Source organism: Ranitomeya imitator, chromosome 1 (genome assembly GCF_032444005.1).
Source record: "Ranitomeya imitator isolate aRanImi1 chromosome 1, aRanImi1.pri, whole genome shotgun sequence".
NCBI lineage: Eukaryota > Metazoa > Chordata > Amphibia > Anura > Dendrobatidae > Ranitomeya > Ranitomeya imitator.
Window position 1 is genome coordinate 1,226,648,461 of NC_091282.1, and position 24,123 is coordinate 1,226,672,583.

General features: G+C 48.7%; 1 protein-coding gene across 3 annotated transcripts in view; it reads right to left on the bottom strand.

Annotated features, from left to right (window-relative positions):
• Nucleotides 1-2,743: 2,743 nt before the first annotated feature.
• Nucleotides 2,744-24,123, bottom strand: part of ANKRD53 (ankyrin repeat domain 53) — a 32,491-nt gene continuing 11,111 nt past the window's right edge. The window contains exons 2-6 of one of the 3 annotated variants that reach the window (XM_069745108.1): nucleotides 18,970-19,131; nucleotides 6,501-6,700; nucleotides 5,594-5,758; nucleotides 4,522-4,642; nucleotides 2,744-3,953 (exon numbers count right to left, since the gene is read on the bottom strand). In XM_069745108.1, the coding sequence (XP_069601209.1) occupies nucleotides 3,294-3,953; nucleotides 4,522-4,642; nucleotides 5,594-5,758; nucleotides 6,501-6,700; nucleotides 18,970-19,074 (1,251 nt within the window). In that variant the 5' untranslated portion in view covers nucleotides 19,075-19,131 and the 3' untranslated portion in view covers nucleotides 2,744-3,293. Of the gene's footprint in view, nucleotides 3,957-4,521; nucleotides 4,643-5,593; nucleotides 5,759-6,500; nucleotides 6,701-18,733; nucleotides 19,132-24,123 lie in introns of those variants that run through there. The other 2 variants (XM_069745107.1, XM_069745109.1) reach the window with 2 other exon arrangements.

Genomic DNA, 24,123 nt, shown 5'->3' on the forward strand with positions numbered 1-24,123 from the left:
CGGCTGCGCCCGACGCAATGCTAATGTGAACGTAGCCTAACTCACCGCTTCCCCTCTCTGACCACAACATTTTCTCCTTCATACTCACAAATCCTCGCTCACCCCTTGCTACCTACCATTCAGTCAGAAATCTACAAGCCATTAACCCTCATACACTTCCAGACTCCTTACACTCATCACTGTCCCCAATCTCTTCTTTTTCCTGTCCTGATCTGGCCGTACATCACTACAATGACAATCTTAGAAGCACCCTTGACCGAGTAGCTCCCCTCACCCTCAGAACCTCCAAACACAGAGTGAAACAGCCCTGGCTCACATCGCAAACCTGATTTCTCCAGCGATGCTCTAGGAGTGCTGAACGCTTATGGAGGAAAACTCGCACACCAGAAGACTTCATACACTTCAAATTTATGTTAAGGACCTATAACTCTGCCCTTCACCTCACCAAACAGACCTACTTCACCACCCTGATCTCCTCACTATTCAACAACCCCAAGAAACTTTATGACTCCTTTCACTCCCTCCTCAGGCCAAAAGCTCAAGCCCCTATCACAGACATTTGTGCTGATGACCTGGCCTCCCACTTTATAGAGAAAATAGACAATATCCGTCAGGAAATCCGCTCCCAGACACCAAGTTCAGTGACTCCCATTCCTCCCTGCATCTCCCCTGGCTCACTCTTCACATTCGATCCCATCACAGAAGAAAAAGTCTCCAAGCTCCTCTCCTCTTCCGACTACATGCACTACCGACCCCATTCCCTCTCATCTCCTCCAGTCTCTCTCTCCAGTCGTCACAACTCGCCTAAATACAATCTTTAATCTCTCCCTCTCCTTAGGCATTTTCCCATCCTCCTTCAAACACTCTATCATCACTCCGTTAATAAAAAAAAACCACCCTTGACCCATCCTGCACAAACTACTACAGACCGGTCTCCAATCTCCCCTTCATCTCTAAACTCTTCGAGCGCCTGATATACTCCCGCCTTACCCGTTACCTCTCCACTCACTCCCTCCTAGACCCTTCACAGTCCGGTTTCTGCCCCCTACATTCGACAGAAACTGCACTCAAAGTGACCAATGACCTTCTGACAGCAAAATGTAACGGTGACCACTCTCTGCTCATTCGTCTCAATCTTTCTGCAGCTTTCAACACTGTTGACCTCCCTCTCCTTCTCTCTAGGCTCCAGTCACTTGGCATTAAGGACACTGCTCTCTCCTGGTTCTCCTCCTATCTTTCCGACCGCTCCTTCAGTGTTCTGTTCTCCGGCTCCACTTCATCTCCTCTTCCTCTCACTGTTGGGGTACCTCAGGGCTCAGTCCTTGGCCCCCTTCTCTTCTCCCTCTACACGGCCCCAATTGGACAGACCATCAGCAGATTTGGCTTTCAGTACCATCTTTATGCCGATGACACACAACTATACACGTCATCCCCTGACCTTACCCCGCTGTACTACAGAACGCCACTGACTGTCTGTCCGCAGTCTCCAACATCATGTCCGCTCTCTATCTGAAACTCAACCTCTCCAAAACTGAACTTCTTCTGCTCCCGCCATCTACTAACCTCCCTAAATCTGACATTTCCCTCTCCGTGGGTGGCACCATAATAACACCCCGGCAGCAGGCGCGCTGTCTGGGTGTTATGTTTGACTCCGATCTCTCCTTCACCTCCCATATACAATCTCTTGCCCGCTCGTGCCGCTTACACCTAAAGAACATCTCTAGAATCCTCCCTTTTCTCACCATGGAGACAACAAAAACCCTCACTGTCGCCCTGATCCACTCCCGCCTGGACTACTGCAATGCTCTATTAATTGGCCTCCGCCTCACTCGACTTTCCCCTCTCCAGTCCATCCTTAATGCAGCAGCCAGGGTCGTCCATCTGGCTAATTGTTACTCGGACGCGTCCGCTCTTCGCCAGTCGTTACACTGGCTACCCATTCATTACAGGATACAATTCAAAGTACTTGTTCTCACCCACAAAGCTCTCCACAGTGCGGCACCCCCTTACATCTCCTCCCTCATTTCTGTCTATCGGCCTAACCGACCGCTGCGCTCTGCAAACGACTTTCGACTAACCTCTGCACTAATCCGTACCTCCCACTCCCGACTCCAAGACTTCTCCCGTGCTGCGCCAATCCTCTAGAATGCTCTACCCCAAGATATTAGGACCATCCACAATTTGCATAGTTTTAGGCGCTCGCTCAAAACACATTTGTTCAGAGCGGCCTATCACGTTCACTAATCAGTTATTTTGTTTGTGTGTAGCCCATTCACTATCCCCATCTATTCCCCAACCCCTGAAGATGGCCGGACCCTCATTGTAAATACATCATTGTAAATACACACCTGTACTTTGCATCTCCCCACCTCATTGTAGATTGTAAGCTCTCACGAGCAGGGGCGGCTTATTGTGCTTTACTTATTGTATTGTTAACATTGTTACTTATGACTGTTGTGTTTGAAGCTGTTAAACTGTAAAGCGCTGCAGAATATGTTGGCGCTATATAAATAAAGATTATTATTAATATTAAAATAACCCCTCCATCTCGCTGTGGTAGAGTCTGTGTTCTTCCTGTGTGTAGCTGGTTGCCCTGAGGCTTGTGACATTAATAGATATCTCACAATGTCTAGCTGTGTCTGCTCTCCTCCGGGTGTAAGAATAGCCATAAAAAGAAGGGGACTGTATGAAGCAGATCAGAGTGGAGAGGGAAGAAAGCATCCAAGTCTTCAGTCAGGGCAGATCGCCTTGACACGGTTTTTTTATTTATTTTGGAATTGTTTAGTTGCTTCCTGAGTGTAAAATGAAGCCACTTTCTAAATAGTCTACATTAAAACAATAATTCAGTTTTGCTGCTGTAAAGTCTGTGCACCTCCTGTACATAGCTGGTTGTCCAGCAGCTTGTAACATACGTCTAACAACAATTGGTACAGGAGATCATAGTGCGGAGAGGGAGGAAAGCATTTAAGGAGGGCAGAGTACTGCAGAGAGTGTAGATTGGGAGACAGTCATGCACAAGGCAGACCGTAAGGTGGTAGTGGGAGAGGTTACACAGGAAGTTTATCAGTATGGACAGAATACACGGAAGATCTCTGCAAGGGAGAGGAGGTATCTTACGGCCTGTAGAAGAGAAAAGTGGACCAGTAATGAGGTTGTGCTGATACATGAGAGCTAGTGAAGACAGCACCATCCTGGAGAACCAACATGGGAGGTAGACCTCTACACAAGAGAAGTCTGAAGCTACAAGGAGATTTTAATAAGGAAACCAACCAGTTGTGATCTCCCTCCCTTGGCTACAGGAGATCGTCTGACAGTGGCCATCTATGTGGCTTCCTGAATTTCAAGTCCAGGTCCCGTCTTAGGTGATAAGAGATTTCTGACTCTGGCTTGTGAGCCTCATTGGACTGCTGCTTCCTTGGAACATCAAAGACATGAGTGGCCTTGAAGTCTTTGAGAACCCGTATCCGCTCCTGAGGTCCTCTCTGTGGGAACAGGCTCCTCCCGATGACTTCATGGGGCAGGCTTGGTGGAGAGAAGACTTGGCCTTGTAAGGTCTGGATTTTTAGTTGCCCCTGTTCATCTTTAGTCAGAAATACTCGGGAACTGATGTCCTTCTTGGTGACCTCTTCTGGGTAAGCGCCCTGCCATAGCGCCGGTGCCCGGTTAATACATACGGTGGGTGATGTGTGTGGGTTGGTGCTTACGTTCCAAACACAGTTCTTCGATGCCACCCTTTCTTCATCGCTGACCTTTACTCTCCCTTTTGGTGACATTACTTTTTTGGTATTTTCTTTTTGGAGTATTCCCTTCTTCGTTATCTTTGGAGATTTATTACTTCTGGAGGACGTTCGTTGAGGAGCTGGTGCTGACTTTGGCGAAGTTTCCATTTTTAAGCTAATCTTGTTCAACTCTTCCGTCATATTCTTAGTTTTGGGGCAATCGCAACAAGGAATCTGCTGAAGGGAATCAGAAATTAGGTTACTGCTTCTATGGAGGAAGAGAGCCTTCCCAAAAAGATGCCGACTAGTGATGAGCGAGTATGCTCGTTGGTCCGGTTTTCCCAAAACATGCTCGGGAGGTCTCCGAGTATTTGTGACTGCTCGGAGATTTAGTTTTCATCACCGCAGCTGAATGATTTACAACTACTAGCCAGGCTGAGTACATGTGGGGGTTGCCTGGTTGCTAGGGAATCCCCACATGTATTCAAGCTGGCTAGTAGCTGTAAATCATTGAGCTGCCATGATAAACTAAATCTCCGAGCGGTCATAAATACTCGGAGACCACCCGAGCATGCTCAGGAAATCCCAAGCAACGAGTACACTCGCTCATCACTAGTGCCGACAAGTCCCACATTGTCCCATCATAAGGGTCTACACAGGAATGGTGGTCTCACGGTGGAGCTTGGGTACATGATAAAGCCCTGACTCCACCACTTCTGGCGTAGAGATGAGGGGTACTTGCCAAACTACCCCACCCCCGGGCCCTGAACATTTACTGACCCTCAGTGAGGGCTGAGCCCACCTGCATCTGTAATATGGCGTCCTCTTCTGATTCCTCAATGTTTTGTTTGATTTTCTCCAACTTCTTCATTTCCCGGGCAAAATCCTTTTTGTCTTTCTTCCACATGGCACTGCGGAGGTACCTACATGGAGGAGGGCGACCGTCATGGGGAAAGACTGGACAACTAACGTGGATAATGGCGAGTCTGTGTATCTGATCATATTGTGCAGTACAGCCCAGTGTATCCAATCCTACCGTGTGTGGTACCAGCTAGTGTATCTAATCCTACTGTGCTGTGAGTAGTACTCATGTGTACTATCGTGTGTGGTACTATCTAGTGTATCTAATCCTACTGTGGGTAGTACAGCCCAGTGTATCCAATCCTACTGTGTGTGGTACCAGCTAGTGTATCTAATCCTACTGTGCTGTGAGTAGTACTCATGTGTACTATCGTGTGTGGTACCAGCTAGTGTATCTAATCCTACTGTGCTGTGAGTAGTACTCATGTGTACTATCGTGTGTGGTACCAGCTAGTGTATCTAATCCTACTGTGCTGTGAGTAGTACTCATGTGTACTATCGTGTGTGGTACTATCTAGTGTATCTAATCCTACTGTGGGTAGTACAGCCCAGTGTATCCAATCCTACTGTGTGTGGTACCAGCTAGTGTATCTAATCCTACTGTGCTGTGAGTAGTACTCATGTTTACTGTCGTGTGTGGTACCAGCTAGTGTATCTAATCCTACTGTGCTGTGAGTAGTACTCATGTGTACTATCGTGTGTGGTACTATCTAGTGTATCTAATCCTACTGTGCTGTGAGTAGTACTCATGTTTACTGTCATGTGTGGTACCAGCTAGTGTATCTAATCCTACTGTGCTGTGAGTAGTACTCATGTGTACTATCGTGTGTGGTACTATCTAATCCTCTAATCCTGTATCTGTATCTAATCCTACTGTGCTGTGAGTATTACTGTCCAGTGTATCCAATCCTCTCATGTGTGGTTCCATCTAGTGTATCTAATCCTACTCTGAGTATTACTGTCCAGTGTATCCAATCCTCTCCTGTGTGGCACAGTCCACGTTTGTCACTGACCTGGCGGAGGATCGTCTGCAGCGGAGGTGACACAGGTCGATGGGTTTGTTGCCCTCTGAGTCCTCAGCGTGGACGTTGGCTCCAGCGTCCACCAGGATCGCGATACAGTCCTCCAGACCCTCGCTGGCGGCCCGGTGCAGGGGGGTGCAGCCGCTCTGACTCCGCCTAAATACATACACATGTGGGATCTGTGTGTAGGAAAGACTCCGAGCACTTCACCAGAACCTCATCACACACCTCAGCTGCTGCAGAACCTCATCACACACCTCAGCTGCTACAGAACCTCATCACACACCTCAGCTGCTGCAGAACCTCATCACACACCTCAGCTGCTACAGAACCTCATCACACACCTCAGCTGCTGCAGAACCTCATCACACACCTCAGCTGCTGCAGAACCTCATCACACACCTCAACTGCTGCAGAACCTCATCACACACCTCAGCTGCTGCAGAACCTCATCATACCTCTCAGCTGCTGCAGAACCTCATCACACACCTCAGCTGCTGCAGAACCTCATCATACACCTCAGCTGCTGCAGAACCTCATCACACACCTCAGCTGCTGCAGAACCTCATCATACACCTCAGCTGCTGCAGAACCTCATCATACACCTCAGCTGCTGCAGAACCTCATCACACACCTCAGATGCTGCAGAACCTCATCACACACCTCAGATGCTGCAGAACCTCATCACACCTCAGCTGCTGCAGAACCTCATCATATACCTTAGCTGCTGCAGAACATCGTTATACTTCTTAGCTGCTGCAGAACCTCATTGGTGAGGTATACAGTGAGTCTTTTGATTAGGTACGGATTTTGGCAGGAGACGTTAATGCTCGGGGGTCTCTCCTTATTTTGGGGGCCTCCCTCACCTCCTGGGTGTTGTGTATATGTGGTGACTCACACATTGACATCGGCTCCGCGCTGCAGCAGGTATTGCAGACATGGCAGCACCCGGTGCCCACTCTTCTGATTCATCACCAAGTGCAGCGCTCGCCATCCATAGGTGCTGGGTGCGTTCACATCCATTCCGTGGTCCTCCAGCAGTAGAGCCAGGCACCGGAGATGGCTGTGGATGGCCGCCATGTGCAGTGCGGTGAACCCCTGCCAAAAGCAACAAATCACCATCAGAGAGGTGGATGATGAGCTCTGTGCACCGATATCACTATCAGAGAGGTGGATGATGAGCTCTGTGCACCGTTATCTCCATCAGAGAGGTGGATGATGAGCTCTGTGCACCGATATCACCATCAGAGAGGTGGATGATGAGCTCTGTGCACCGATATCATCATCAGAGAGGTGGATGATGAGCTCTGTGCACCGATATCACCATCAGAGAGGTGGATGATGAGCTCTGTGCACCGATATCATCATCAGAGAGGTGGATGATGAGCTCTGTGCACCGATATCATCATCAGAGAGGTGGATGATGAGCTCTGTGCACCGATATCACCATCAGAGAGGTGGATGATGAGCTCTGTACACCGATATCACCATCAGAGAGGTGGATGATGAGCTCTGTGCACTGATATCACCATCAGAGAGGTGGATGATGAGCTCTGTGCACCGGTATCATCATCAGAGAGGTGGATGATGAGCTCTGTGCACCGATATCATCATCAGAGAGGTGGATGATGAGCTCTGTGCACTGATATCACCATGAGAGAGGTGGATGATGAGCTCTGTGCAGCGATATCATCATCAGAGAGGTGGATGATGAGCTCTGTGCACCGATATCACCATCAGAGAGGTGGATGATGAGCTCTGTGCACCGATATCATCATCAGAGAGGTGGATGATGAGCTCTGTGCACCGATATCACCATCAGAGAGGTGGATGATGAGCTCTGTGCACCGATATCATCATCAGAGAGGTGGATGATGAGCTCTGTGCACCGATATCATCATCAGAGAGGTGGATGATGAGCTCTGTGCACCGATATCATCATCAGAGAGGTGGATGATGAGCTCTGTGCACTGATATCACCATCAGAGAGGTGGATGATGAGCTCTGTGCACCGGTATCATCATCAGAGAGGTGGATGATGAGCTCTGTGCACCGATATCTCCATCAGAGAGGTGGATGATGAGCTCTGTGCACCGATATCTCCATCAGAGAGGTGGATGATGAGCTCTGTGCACCGGTATCATCATCAGAGAGGTGGATGATGAGCTCTGTGCACCGATATCTCCATCAGAGAGGTGGATGATGAGCTCTGTGCACTGATATCACCATGAGAGAGGTGGATGATGAGCTCTGTGCACCGATATCATCATCAGAGAGGTGGATGATGAGCTCTGTGCACCGATATCATCATCAGAGAGGTGGATGATGAGCTCTGTGCACCGATATCATCATCAGAGAGGTGGATGATGAGCTCTGTGCACCGATATCACCATCAGAGAGGTGGATGATGAGCTCTGTGCACCGGTATCACCATCAGAGAGGTGGATGATGAGCTCTGTGCACCGATATCATCATCAGAGAGGTGGATGATGAGCTCTGTGCACTGATATCATCATCAGAGAGGTGGATGATGAGCTCTGTGTACCGATATCATCATCAGAGAGGTGGATGATGAGCTCTGTGCACCGATATCACCATCAGAGAGGTGGATGATGAGCTCTGTGCACCGATATCATCATCAGAGAGGTGGATGATGAGCTCTGTGCACCGATATCATCATCAGAGAGGTGGATGATGAGCTCTGTGCACCGATATCACCATCAGAGAGGTGGATGATGAGCTCTGTGTACCGATATCACCATCAGAGAGGTGGATGATGAGCTCTGTGCACCGATAACACCATCAGAGAGGTGGATGATGAGCTCTGTGTACCGATATCACCATCAGAGAGGTGGATGATGAGCTCTGTGCACCGATATCACCATCAGAGAGGTGGATGATGAGCTCTGTGCACCGGTATCATCATCAGAGAGGTGGATGATGAGCTCTGTGCACCGATATCATCATCAGAGAGGTGGATAATGAGCTCTGTGCACCGATATCACCATCAGAGAGGTGGATGATGAGCTCTGTGCAGCGATATCATCATCAGAGAGGTGGATGATGAGCTCTGTGCACCAATATCATCATCAGAGAGGTGGATGATGAGCTCTGTGCAGCGATATCACCATCAGAGATGTGGATGATGAGCTCTGTGCAGCGATATCACCATCAGAGAGGTGGATGATGAGCTCTGTGCACTGATATCATCATCAGAGAGGTGGATGATGAGCTCTGTGCAGCGATATCATCATCAGAGAGGTGGATGATGAGCTCTGTGCACTGATATCACCATCAGAGAGGTGGATGATGAGCTCTGTGCACCGGTATCACCATCAGAGAGGTGGATGATGAGCTCTGTGCACCGATATCATCATCAGAGAGGTGGATGATGAGCTCTGTGCAGCGATATCATCATCAGAGAGGTGGATGATGAGCTCTGTGCACCGGTATCACCATCAGAGAGGTGGATGATGAGCTCTGTGCACCGGTATCACCATCAGAGAGGTGGATGATGAGCTCTGTGCACCGATATCATCATCAGAGAGGTGGATGATGAGCTCTGTGCACCGATATCATCATCAGAGAGGTGGATGATGAGCTCTGTGCACCGATATCATCATCAGAGAGGTGGATGATGAGCTCTGTGCACCGTTATCACCATCAGAGAGGTGGATGATGAGCTCTGTGCACCGATATCACCATCAGAGAGGTGGATGATGAGCTCTGTGCACCGATATCACCATCAGAGAGGTGGATGATGAGCTCTGTGCACCAGTATCATCATCAGAGAGGTGGATGATGAGCTCTGTGCACCGATATCACAATCAGAGAGGTGGATGATGAGCTCTGTGCACCGATATCATCATCAGAGAGGTGGATGATGAGCTCTGTGCACCGATATCACCATCAGAGAGGTGGATGATGAGCTCTGTGCACCGATATCACCATCAGAGAGGTGGATGATGAGCTCTGTGCACCGATATCACCATCAGAGAGGTGGATGATGAGCTCTGTGCACCGATATCACCATCAGAGAGGTGGATGATGAGCTCTGTGCACCGATATCATCATCAGAGAGGTGGATGATGAGCTCTGTGTACCGGTATCACCATCAGAGAGGTGGATGATGAGCTCTGTGTACCGTTATCTCCATCAGAGAGGTGGATGATGAGCTCTGTGTACCGGTATCATCATCAGAGAGGTGGATGATGAGCTCTGTGCACCGATATCACCATCAGAGAGGTGGATGATGAGCTCTGTGCAGCGATATCATCATCAGAGAGGTGGATGATGAGCTCTGTGCACCGATATCACCATCAGAGAGGTGGATGATGAGCTCTGTGCACCGATGTCACCATCAGAGAGGTGGATGATGAGCTCTGTGCACCGATATCACCATCAGAGAGGTGGATGATGAGCTCTGTGCACCGATATCACCATCAGAGAGGTGGATGATGAGCTCTGTGCACCGGTATCACCATCAGAGAGGTGGATGGTGAGCTCTGTGCACCGATATCATCATCAGAGAGGTGGATGATGAGCTCTGTGCAGCGATATCACCATCAGAGAGGTGGATGATGAGCTCTGTGCAGCGATATCACCATCAGAGAGGTGGATGATGAGCTCTGTGCACTGATATCATCATCAGAGAGGTGGATGATGAGCTCTGTGCACCGATATCACCATCAGAGAGGTGGATGGTGAGCTCTGTGCACCGATATCATCATCAGAGAGGTGGATGATGAGCTCTGTGCAGCGATATCTCCATCAGAGAGGTGGATGATGAGCTCTGTGCACCGATATCACCATCAGAGAGGTGGATGATGAGCTCTGTGCACCGGTATCACCATCAGAGAGGTGGATGATGAGCTCTGTGCAGCGATATCATCATCAGAGAGGTGGATGATGAGCTCTGTGCACCGATATCATCATCAGAGAGGTGGATGATGAGCTCTGTGCACCGGTATCACCATCAGAGAGGTGGATGATGAGCTCTGTGCACCGATATCACCATCAGAGAGGTGGATGATGAGCTCTGTGCACCGGTATCACCATCAGAGAGGTGGATGATGAGCTCTGTGCACCGATATCACCATCAGAGAGGTGGATGATGAGCTCTGTGCAGCGATATCATCATCAGAGAGGTGGATGATGAGCTCTGTGCACCGATATCATCATCAGAGAGGTGGATGATGAGCTCTGTGCACCGATATCATCATCAGAGAGGTGGATGATGAGCTCTGTGCACCGATATCACCATCAGAGAGGTGGATGATGAGCTCTGTGCACCGATATCACCATCAGAGAGGTGGATGATGAGCTCTGTGCACCGGTATCACCATCAGAGAGGTGGATGGTGAGCTCTGTGCACCGATATCTCCATCAGAGAGGTGGATGATGAGCTCTGTGCAGCGATATCATCATCAGAGAGGTGGATGATGAGCTCTGTACACCGATATCACCATTAGAGAGGTGGATGATGAGCTCTGTGCAGCGATATCATCATCAGAGAGGTGGATGATGAGCTCTGTGCACCGGTATCATCATCAGAGAGGTGGATGATGAGCTCTGTGTACCGATATCACCATCAGAGAGGTGGATGATGAGCTCTGTGCACCGGTATCATCATCAGAGAGGTGGATGATGAGCTCTGTGCACCGGTATCATCATCAGAGAGGTGGATGATGAGCTCTGTGCACCGGTATCATCATCAGAGAGGTGGATGATGAGCTCTGTGCACCAATGAGACTGGGACAATATCCTCAGAACTAATAATACAGATAATAAATGGGAAATGTTTAAGAACATCCTAAATAGGCAGTGTAAGCGGTTTATACCTTGTGGGAATAAAAGGACTAGAAATAGGAAAAACCCAATGTGGCTAAACAAAGAAGTAAGACAGGCAATTAACAGTAAAAAGAAAGCATTTGCACTACTAAAGCAGGATGGCACCATTGAAGCTCTAAAAAACTATAGGGAGAAAAATACTTTATCTAAAAAACTAATTAAAGCTGCCAAAAAGGAAACAGAGAAGCACATTGCTAAGGAGATTAAAACTAATCCCAAACTGTTCTTCAACTATATCAATAGTAAAAGAATAAAAACTGAAAATGTAGGCCCCTTAAAAAATAGTGAGGAAAGAATGGTTGTAGATGACGAGGAAAAAGCTAACATATTAAACACCTTCTTCTCCACGGTATTCACGGTGGAAAATGAAATGCTAGGTGAAATCCCAAGAAACAATGAAAACCCTATATTAAGGGTCACCAATCTAACCCAAGAAGAGGTGCGAAACCGGCTAAATAAGATTAAAATAGATAAATCTCCGGGTCCGGATGGCATACACCCACGAGTACTAAGAGAACTAAGTAATGTAATAGATAAACCATTATTTCTTATTTTTAGGGACTCTATAGCGACAGGGTCTGTTCCGCAGGACTGGCGCATAGCAAATGTGGTGCCAATATTCAAAAAGGGCTCTAAAAGTGAACCTGGAAATTATAGGCCAGTAAGTCTAACCTCTATTGTTGGTAAAATATTTGAAGGGTTTCTGAGGGATGTTATTCTGGATTATCTCAATGAGAATAACTGTTTAACTCCATATCAGCATGGGTTTATGAGAAATCGCTCCTGTCAAACCAATCTAATCAGTTTTTATGAAGAGGTAAGCTATAGACTGGACCACGGTGAGTCATTGGACGTGGTATATCTCGATTTTTCCAAAGCGTTTGATACCGTGCCGCACAAGAGGTTGGTACACAAAATGAGAATGCTTGGTCTGGGGGAAAATGTGTGTAAATGGGTTAGTAACTGGCTTAGTGATAGAAAGCAGAGGGTGGTTATAAATGGTATAGTCTCTAACTGGGTCGCTGTGACCAGTGGGGTACCGCAGGGGTCAGTATTGGGACCTGTTCTCTTCAACATATTCATTAATGATCTGGTAGAAGGTTTACACAGTAAAATATCGATATTTGCAGATGATACAAAACTATGTAAAGCAGTTAATACAAGAGAAGATAGTATTCTGCTACAGATGGATCTGGATAAGTTGGAAACTTGGGCTGAAAGGTGGCAGATGAGGTTTAACAATGATAAATGTAAGGTTATACACATGGGAAGAAGGAATCAATATCACCATTACACACTGAACGGGAAACCACTGGGTAAATCTGACAGGGAGAAGGACTTGGGGATCCTAGTTAATGATAAACTTACCTGGAGCAGCCAGTGCCAGGCAGCAGCTGCCAAGGCAAACAGGATCATGGGGTGCATTAAAAGAGGTCTGGATACACATGATGAGAGCATTATACTGCCTCTGTACAAATCCCTAGTTAGACCGCACATGGAGTACTGTGTCCAGTTTTGGGCACCGGTGCTCAGGAAGGATATAATGGAACTAGAGAGAGTACAAAGGAGGGCAACAAAATTAATAAAGGGGATGGGAGAACTACAATACCCAGATAGATTAGCGAAATTAGGATTATTTAGTCTAGAAAAAAGACGACTGAGGGGCGATCTAATAACCATGTATAAGTATATAAGGGGACAATACAAATATCTCGCTGAGGATCTGTTTATACCAAGGAAGGTGACGGGCACAAGGGGGCATTCTTTGCGTCTGGAGGAGAGAAGGTTTTTCCACCAACATAGAAGAGGATTCTTTACTGTTAGGGCAGTGAGAATCTGGAATTGCTTGCCTGAGGAGGTGGTGATGGCGAACTCAGTCGAGGGGTTCAAGAGAGGCCTGGATGTCTTCCTGGAGCAGAACAATATTGTATCATACAATTATTAGGTTCTGTAGAAGGACGTAGATCTGGGTATTTATTATGATGGAATATAGGCTGAACTGGATGGACAAATGGCTTTTTTCGGCCTTACTAACTATGTTACTATGTTACTATGTATCACCATCAGAGAGGTGGATAATGAGCTCTGTGCACCGATATCATCATCAGAGAGGTGGATGATGAGCTCTGTGCACCGATATCATCATCAGAGAGGTGGATGATGAGCTCTGTGCACCGATATCATCATCAGAAAGGTGGATAATGAGCTCTGTGCAGCGATATCATCATCAGAGAGGTGGATGATTAGCTCTGTGCACCGATATCATCATCAGAAAGGTGGATAATGAGCTCTGTGCAGCGATATCACCATCAGAGAGGTGGATGATGAGCTCTGTGCACCGATATCACCATCAGAGAGGTGGATGATGAGCTCTGTGTACCGATATCACCATCAGAGAGGTGGATGGTGAGCTCTGTGTACCGGTATCACCATCAGAGAGGTGGATGATGAGCTCTGTGTACCGATATCATCATCAGAGAGGTGGATGATGAGCTCTGTGCACCAATATCACCATCAGAGAGGTGGATGATGAGCTCTGTGCAGCGATATCATCATCAGAGAGGTGGATGATGAGCTCTGTGCACCAATATCACCATCAGAGAGGTGGATGATGAGCTCTGTGCAGCGATATCATCATCAGAGAGGTGGATGATGAGCTCTGTGCACCGATATCACCATCAGAGAGGTGGATGATGAGCTCTGTGCAGCGGTATCACCATCAGAGAGGTGGATGATGAGCTCTGTGCACCGATGTCACCATCAGAGAGGTGGATGATGAGCTCTGTGCAGCGGTATCACCATCATAGAGGTGGATGATGAGCTCTGTGCACCAATATCACCATCAGAGAGGTGGATGATGAGCTCTGTGCAGCGATATCATCATCAGAGAGGTGGATGATGAGCTCTGTGCACCGATATCACCATCAGAGAGGTGGATGATGAGCTCTGTGCAGCGGTATCACCATCATAGAGGTGGATGATGAGCTCTGTGCACCAATATCACCATCAGAGAGGTGGATGATGAGCTCTGTGCAGCGATATCATCATCAGAGAGGTGGATGATGAGCTCTGTGCACCGATATCACCATCAGAGAGGTGGATGATGAGCTCTGTGCAGCGGTATCACCATCAGAGAGGTGGATGATGAGCTCTGTGCACCGATGTCACCATCAGAGAGGTGGATGATGAGCTCTGTGCACCGGTATCACCATCAGAGAGGTGGATGATGAGCTCTGTGCACCGTTATCACCATCAGAGAGGTGGATGATGAGCTCTGTGCACCGATGTCACCATCAGAGAGGTGGATGATGAGCTCTGTGCACCGATATCACCATCAGAGAGGTGGATGATGAGCTCTGTGCACCGGTATCACCATCAGAGAGGTGGATGATGAGCTCTGTGCACCGTTATCACCATCAGAGAGGTGGATGATGAGCTCTGTGCACCGATATCATCATCAGAGAGGTGGATGATGAGCTCTGTGCACCGATATCACCATCAGAGAGGTGGATGATGAGCTCTGTGCACCGATATCACCATCAGAGAGGTGGATGATGAGCTCTGTGTACCGATATCACCATCAGAGAGGTGGATGATGAGCTCTGTGCACCGATATCACCATCAGAGAGGTGGATGATGAGCTCTGTGTACCGATATCACCATCAGAGAGGTGGATGATGAGCTCTGTACACCGATATCACCATCAGAGAGGTGGATGATGAGCTCTGTGCACCGATATCACCATCAGAGAGGTGGATGTTGAGCTCTGTGCACCGATATCACCATCAGAGAGGTGGATGATGAGCTCTGTGCACCAATATCACCATCAGAGAGGTGGATGATGAGCTCTGTACACCGATATCACCATCAGAGAGGTGGATGATGAGCTCTGTGCAGCGATATCACCATCAGAGAGGTGGATGATGAGCTCTGTGCACCGGTATCACCATCAGAGAGGTGGATGATGAGCTCTGTGCACCGTTATCACCATCAGAGAGGTGGATGATGAGCTCTGTGCACCGATATCATCATCAGAGAGGTGGATGATGAGCTCTGTGCACCGATATCACCATCAGAGAGGTGGATGATGAGCTCTGTGCACCGGTATCACCATCAGAGAGGTGGATGATGAGCTCTGTGCACCGATATCACCATCAGAGAGGTGGATGATGAGCTCTGTGCACCGATATCTCCATCAGAGAGGTGGATGATGAGCTCTGTACACCGATATCACCATCAGAGAGGTGGATGATGAGCTCTGTGCACCGATATCACCATCAGAGAGGTGGATGATGAGCTCTGTGCACCGATATCACCATCAGAGAGGTGGATGATGAGCTCTGTACACCGATATCACCATCAGAGAGGTGGATGATGAGCTCTGTGCAGCGATATCACCATCAGAGAGGTGGATGATGAGCTCTGTGCACCGGTATCACCATCAGAGAGGTGGATGATGAGCTCTGTGTACCGATATCACCATCAGAGAGGTGGATGATGAGCTCTGTACACCGATATCACCATCAGAGAGGTGGATGATGAGCTCTGTGCAGCGATATCACCATCAGAGAGGTGGATAGTGAGCTCTGTGCACCGGTATCACCATCAGAGAGGTGGATGATGAGCTCTGTGCACCGATATCACCATCAGAGAGGTGGATGATGAGCTCTGTGTACCGGTATCACCATCAGAGAGGTGGATGATGAGCTCTGTGCACTGATATCATCATCAGAGAGGTGGATGATGAGCTCTGTGTACCGGTATCTCCATCAGAGAGGTGGATAATGAGCTCTGTGCACCGATATCACCATCAGAGAGGTGGATGATGAGCTCTGTGTACCGGTATCACCATCAGAGAGGTGGATGATGAGCTCTGTGCAGCGGTATTACCATCAGAGAGGTGGATGATGAGCTCTGTGCACCGATATCATCATCAGAGAGGTGGATGATGAGCTCTGTGCACCGGTATCACCATCAGAGAGGTGGATGATGAGCTCTGTGCACCGATATCACCATCAGAGAGGTGGATGATGAGCTCTGTGCACCGATATCACCATCAGAGAGGTGGATGATGAGCTCTGTGTACCGATATCACCATCAGAGAGGTGGATGATGAGCTCTGTGCACCGATATCACCATCAGAGAGGTGGATGATGAGCTCTGTGCAGCGATATCACCATCAGAGAGGTGGATGATGAGCTCTGTGTACCGATATCACCATCAGAGAGGTGGATGATGAGCTCTGTGCACCGATATCACCATCAGAGAGGTGGATGATGAGCTCTGTGCACCGATATCACCATCAGAGAGGTGGATGATGAGCTCTGTGTACCGATATCACCATCAGAGAGGTGGATGATGAGCTCTGTGCACCGATATCACCATCAGAGAGGTGGATGATGAGCTCTGTGTACCGATATCACCATCAGAGAGGTGGATGATGAGCTCTGTGCACCGATATCACCATCAGAGAGGTGGATGATGAGCTCTGTGCAGCGATATCACCATCAGAGAGGTGGATGATGAGCTCTGTGTACCGATATCATCATCAGAGAGGTGGATAGTGAGCTCTGTGCAGCGATATTATCATCAGAGAGGTGGATGATGAGCTCTGTGCACCGATATCACCATCAGAGAGGTGGATGATGAGCTCTGTGCACTGATATCATCATCAGAGAGGTGGATGATGAGCTCTGTGCACTGATATCATCATCAGAGAGGTGGATGATGAGCTCTGTGCACCGATGTCATTATCAGAGAGGTGGATGATGAGCTCTGTGCACCGATATCACCATCAGAGAGGTGGATGATGAGCTCTGTGCACTGATATCATCATCAGAGAGGTGGATGATGAGCTCTGTGCACCGATGTCATTATCAGAGAGGTGGATGATGAGCTCTGTGCAGCGATATCATCATCAGAGAGGTGGATGATGAGCTCTGTGCACCGGTATCATCATCAGAGAGGTGGATGATGAGCTCTGTGTACCGATATCATCATCAGAGAGGTGGATGATGAGCTCTGTGCACCGATATCACCATCAGAGAGGTGGATGATGAGCTCTGTGCACCGGTATCATCATCAGAGAGGTGGATGATGAGCTCTGTGCACCGGTATCATCATCAGAGAGGTGGATGATGAGCTCTGTGTACCGGTATCACAGCCTGATCCTAAATCTCTGCGATTATCACCACGTGATTGTCTTCTTCCAATCGCTTTCACCATATGTCTGTGTCAGGCCTTGGTATTCGCCAGACGACTCCTTCGTTTTATTACTTAATGTGCTGAAAATTGGGAAAAAGTTTCAAATGCCTGGAAATTTTCCCCCAGCCAGAGGGGCACCAACCACCAGAGGGGCAGCAGATCCCAACAGCCAGAGGGGACCAGGTTAGAACAGCCAGATGGACATCAGGTCATAACAGATAGAGGTGCAGCAGGTCATGACAGCCAGAGGAGCAGCAGATATTAACAGTGAAAGGGGCAGCAGATTCTAACAGCCAGAGGGGCACCAGGTCATAACAGCCAGACGGGCACCAAGTCATACTAACCAGAGGGGCATCAGATCATAACAGCCAGAGGGGCAGCATGCCATAATAGCCAGATTGTCACCAGGTCATAACAGCCAGAGTGGCAGCAGTTCTTAACAGACAGAGGGATAGCAGATCTTAACAGCCAGAGGGGCACCCGGTCATAGCAACCAGAAGGGTAGCAGATTTTAACTGCCAGAGGGGCAGCAGATCCTAACAGCCAGAGGGGCACCAGGTCATAACAGCCAGAGTTGCACCGGGTTATAACAACAAATGGGGCATCAGATTCTAACAGCCAGAGAGTCATCATATCATAACAGCCAGAAGGTAAGCAGGTCATAACAGCCAGAGTGTCACCAGGTTATAACAGCCAAAGGGGCAACAGGTCATAACATCCAGAGGAATAGCAGATAATAACAGTCAGAGAGTCACCAGGTTATAACAGCGAGAGGGACAACAGGTCATAGTAGCCAGATGTGCACCACTACCACTACGTATTAAAGACGCTGGTAAAAAAGAGGGAATAGTCCTGAGACTGCAGGAGTCAGTAAATGTGTGATTTGTTGCTGAATTTGGAGGAACCACATGATATATTAGTTGTTCTGAGCTATTTACACTCGTTTATTATAAGCAGCAGAAAGATTGTAAATTTCACTGACAAACCGAATTAGAAATCGGGGTTAAATAAATGTTTGATTGCGGCGGTACAGCGAGCTGCATTGTCTAATGATGGGCGCCATATTGTGAAGATTACCTAAATCAGCGTTAGTTCCATGTCTCCCGCCAGCTTCTCATTAAACGATCATCCTTTATGTAAACATCACGCTTTTTCTCAAATCATATAATGTAACAGGGACAGATGGCCGCAGATTACCGGGGCGGAGCGGATTATCTGGGATTTGCTGCCTTCAATCCACAGCCTTTAATATGAACTGGAGGCAAAGAACAGAGCCGGACCCTCGTGTTGTCGGCAGAAGGGCTGACACTTACATATCTGTCGGCCTGGACCTGAGAGTCCGACGCCGTCATACAAAGCTGCAGCCAGTCCATGTTCCCGATGGAGGCCGCCATTAACTGATCCCGCTCCACGTCCATGTTTTCTTTTGGTTCTCCCTGGATTCAGAGGATTGCGGGGGGGACACTGTGGATTTTCTGCAATAAAAAGATCATACAACAGATCATAACAGCCAGAGGGGCAGCAGGTCCTAACAGCCAGAGGTTCACTATGTTATAACAGCTAGAGGGCCAACAGATCATAACAGCCAGAGGGGCAGCAGGTCCTAACAGCCAGAGGTTCACTATGTTATAACAGCCAGAGGGGCAGTAGATAATGACTGCTAGAGGGGCATCAGATCATAACAGCCAGGGTGGCAGCATGTCCTAACAGCCAGAGGGGCAGCAGGTCCTAACAGCCAGAGGTTCACTATGTTATAACAGCCAGAGGGGCAGCAGGTTATAACAGCCAGAGGGGCAGCAGGTCCTAACAGCCAGAGGTTCACTATGTTATAACAGCCAGAGGGGCAGCAGGTTCTAACAGCCAGAGGTTCACTATGTTATAGCAGCCAGAGGGGCAGCAGGTTATAACATTCAGAGGGGCAGCAGGTGCTAACAGCCAGAGGTTCACTATGTTATAACAACCAGAGGGGCAGCAGGTCCTAACAGCCAGATGAGCAGCAGGTCCTAACAGCCAGAGGTTCACTATGTTATAACAGCCAGAGGGGCAGCAGGTCCTAACAGCCAGATGAGCAGCAGGTCCTAACAGCCAGAGGTTCACTATGTTATAACATTCAGAGGGGCAGCAGGTTCTAACAGCCAGAGGTTCACTATGTTATAACAACCAGAGGGGCAGCAGGTCCTAACAGCCAGAGGGGCAGCAGGTTCTAACAGCCAGAGGTTCACTATGTTATAGCAGCCAGAGGGGCAGCAGGTTATAACATTCAGAGGGGCAGCAGGTCCTAACAGCCAGAGGTTCACTATGTTATAACAACCAGAGGGGCAGCAGGTCCTAACAGCCAGATGAGCAGCAGGTCCTAACAGCCAGAGGTTCACTATGTTATAACAGCCAGTGGGGCAGCAGGTCCTAACAGCCAGATGAGCAGCAGGTCCTAACAGCCAGAGGTTCACTATGTTATAACATTCAGAGGGGCAGCAGGTTCTAACAGCCAGAGGTTCACTATGTTATAACAGCCAGAGGGGCAGCAGGTCCTAACAGCCAGATGAGCAGCAGGTCCTAACAGACAGAGGTTCACTATGTTATAACAGCCAGAGGGGCAGCAGGTCCTAACAGCCAGAGGTTCACTATGTTATAACAGCCAGAGGGGCAGCAGGTCCTAACAGCCAGAGGGGCAGCAGGTCCTAGCAGCCAGATGAGCAGCAGGTCCTAACAGCCAGAGGTTCACTATGTTATAACAGCCAGAGGGGCAGCAGGTCCTAACAGCCAGAGGTTCACTATGTTATAACAGCCAGAGGGGCAGCAGGTCCTAACAGCCAGAGGGGCAGCAGGTCCTAGCAGCCAGATGAGCAGCAGGTCCTAACAGCCAGAGGTTCACTGTTATAACAGCCAGAGGGGCAGCAGGTCCTAACAGCCAGAGGTTCACTATGTTATAACAGCCAGAGGGGCAGCAGGTTATAACATTCAGAGGGGCAGCAGATTACAGGATTTTGTAAATTACTTTTCTATTTTCTGTCTAGCATTATTATAGTTTGATAATTTTTGTTCCACATTCTTTAAAATGGCACATGTGGTTCATAAATTTTTATCAAAATAAAATCTTTATTTTTTTTACTTTTTAGTGCAAAACTTGACATATTCTAATAAAATGTTGTAAAACTGGAGAAAAAAAATCCAGACTTATACAAAATCACTGTGGGGGAGGACTGAAGGACACTTGTGCAAGATATGCTAAGATTTTTTAAAAAGCCGAAAAACATCTGAAATACCAAACCCCTCCCACAATGGCGAACATAAAAAAAACAATAAAATAGACTTTACAAAATGCGCCAATTAAGAAAGAAAGAGGAGACACGAAACAACAAGACAAGAAAAGCACAAATAGAATAATAAATAGGGTCCAAATAGAATTTTTTATTTCACGCAAAATTCATGAATCCCATGCGCCATTTTGAAGACTTTCCATCAGCGAGTACCATAAGACATAAAAAGAAAAGTGGAAAATGCAAATTATGAATAGGGCCCATGGTCTTGTAGAAAGATTTAGGGAATTATTTTTTTATTTGGGCCCTTTTTTTTCTACTTTTTGGCATATTTACTTGCGCCGTAATGTTTGCCTTTTTGATCGTGTTTTTATGTTTTCCAGATGTTCATGACCAAATGTGTTAAAAAGTCGAGTCATTTTTGTGCTGCAAATATCCTCCAATCCCTCCCTCCCCACAAACCTCCAGTTCATCCTCTCTATGCTCCAGTCCCTCCCTCTCCTCTATCCTCTAGTCTCCCTTCTATGTCCCTCTCTCACCTCTATCCTCCAGACACTACCCTCTATCCTTCAATCCCTCTCATCTATCCTCCAATCCCTCCCCTCTAGCCTGCACTCCCTCCCTCCCCTCTATCCCCTCTATCCTCCAGTCTCTCATTCCTCTATCCTCTAGTCCATACTTCCTCTATCCTTCAGTCAGTCCCTTCTATCCTCCAGACCCTACCCTCTATCTTTCAATCCCTTTTATCTATCTTCCAATCCCTCCCCTCTAGCCTCCAATCCCTCCCCTCTAGCCTCCAATCCATCCCCTCTATCCTCCTGTCCCTCCCTCCCCTCTATCCTCCTGTCCCTCCCTTCCCTCTATCCTCCTGTCCCTTCCTCCCCTCTATCCTCCTGTCCCTCCCTCCCATCTATCCTCCTGTCCCTCCCTCCCCTCTATCCTCCTGTCCCTCCCTCCCCTTTATCCTCCTGTCCCTCCCTCCCATCTATCCTCCTGTCCCTCCCTCCCCTCTATCGTCCTGTCCCTCCCTCCCCTCTATCCTCCTGTCCCTCCCTTTCCCTCTATCCTCCTGTCCCTCCCTCCCCTCTATCCTCCTGTCCCTCCCTCCCCTCTATCCTCCTGTCCCTCCCTCCCCTTTATCCTCCTGTCCCTCCCTCCCATCTATCCTCCTGTCCCTCCCTCCCCTCTATCCTCCTGTCCCTCCCTTCCATCTATCCTCCTGTCCCTCCCTCCCCTCTATCCTCCTGTCCCTCCCTCCCCTCTATCCTCCTGTCCCTCCCTCCCCTCTATCCTCCTGTCCCTTCCTTCCCTCTATCCTCCTGTCCCTCCCTTCCCTCTATCCTCCTGTCCCTTCCTCCCCTCTATCCTCCTGTCCCTCCCTCCCCTCTATCCTCCTGTCCCTCCCTTCCATCTATCCTCCTGTCCCTCCCTCCCCTCTATCCTCCTGTCCCTCCCTCCCCTCTATCCTCCTGTCCCTCCCTCCCCTCTATCCTCCTGTCCCTTCCTTCCCTCTATCCTCCTGTCCCTCCCTCCCCTCTATCCTCCTGTCCCTCCCTCCCATCTATCCTCCTGTCCCTCCCTTCCATCTATCCTCCTGTCCCTCCCTCCCCTCTATCCTCCTGTCCCTCCCTCCCCTCTATCCTCCTGTCCCTCCCTCCCCTCTATCCTTTTGTCCCTCCCTCCCATCTATCCTCCTGTCCCTTCCTTCCCTCTATCCTCCTGTCCCTCCCTCCCCTCTATCCTCCTGTCCCTCCCTCCCATCTATCCTCCTGTCCCTCCCCTCTATCCTCCTGTCCCTCCCTCCCCTCTATCCTTCTGTCCCTCCCTCCCCTCTATCCTCCTGTCCCTCCCTCCCATCTATCCTCCTGTCCCTCCCTCCCCTCTATCCTCCTGTCCCTCCCTCCCCTCTATCCTTCTGTCCCTCCCTCCCCTCTATCCTCCTGTCCCTCCCTCCCCTCTATCCTTCTGTCCCTCCCTCCCCTCTATCCTCCTGTCCCTCCCTCCCCTCTATCCTCCTGTCCCTCCCTCCCCTCTATCCTCCTGTCCCTCCCTCCCCTCTATCCTCCAGTTCCTCTCCTCTATTATTATTATTTATTTATATAGCACCATTGTTTCTATGGTGCTGTACATGAGAAGGGGTTACATACAAATTACAGATATCACTTACAGTAAGCAAACTAACAATGACGGACTGGTACAGAGGGGCGAGGACCCTGCCCTTGCGGCCTTAGGCTGCCGTCACACTAGCAGTATTTGGTCTGTATTTTACATCAGTATTTGTAGCCAAAACCAGGAGTGGAACAATCAGAGGAAAAGTATAATAGAAACATCTGCACCACTTCTGCATTTATCACCCACTCCTGGTTTTGGCTTACAAATACTGATGTAAAATACTGACCAAATACTGCTAGTGTGACGGAGTGCTCTCCCCAGCATCACAGCACGCCTTCAGCGCTCCAGACACACAGCGTGCCTTAGTGCAGAATCCCGCATTGTCAAGCAACCCTGCATGCTTACATCTGCAGTCCCTCCATACCGCGCTATTGACTTTAACAAGCATTGAAGGATTACCTGCCAATTTCTACACTTCAGATAAATTCACTTGCTCTGAGGAAGGTCCATGTAGGACCAAAAACGTTTAGCAACTGATTTGTTTATCTGAATGTGAAATAAATAACCTTCATTTTCTTCAATAATGAGTGCCAAGTTTTTCTACTTAGTTGCAGTAGTCAAGGCGGGAGATGATGAGGGCATGCACAAGAATTTTAGTAGATTGACGGTTGAGGAAAGGACGGATGCTGGAGATATTGTTGAGCTGGAGACGACAGCAGGTCCCTCCCTCCCCTCTATCATCCAGTCCCTCCTTCCGATCTATTCTCCAGTCCCTCCCCTCTATCCTCCAGTCCATCCATTTATCATCCTTTTCCTTCACCCTCTACCCTTCAATCAATCCCCTCTATCCTCCAGTCTCTCCCTCCCCTTTATCCTCCAGTTCCACCCCTGTATCCTCTTGTCCCTCCCTCCTATCCTTCTGTCCCTCTCCTCTATCCTTTAGTCCCTCCCCCTCTATCCTCCAGTTCCACCCTCCCCTGTATCCACTCCATCCCTCTATCCTCCAGTCCTTCACTCCCCTCTATCCTCTGGTCCCAGCCTCCCCTCTATCCTCCTGTCAAACCCTCCCCTCTATCCCCCTGTCCCTCCCTCCCCGTA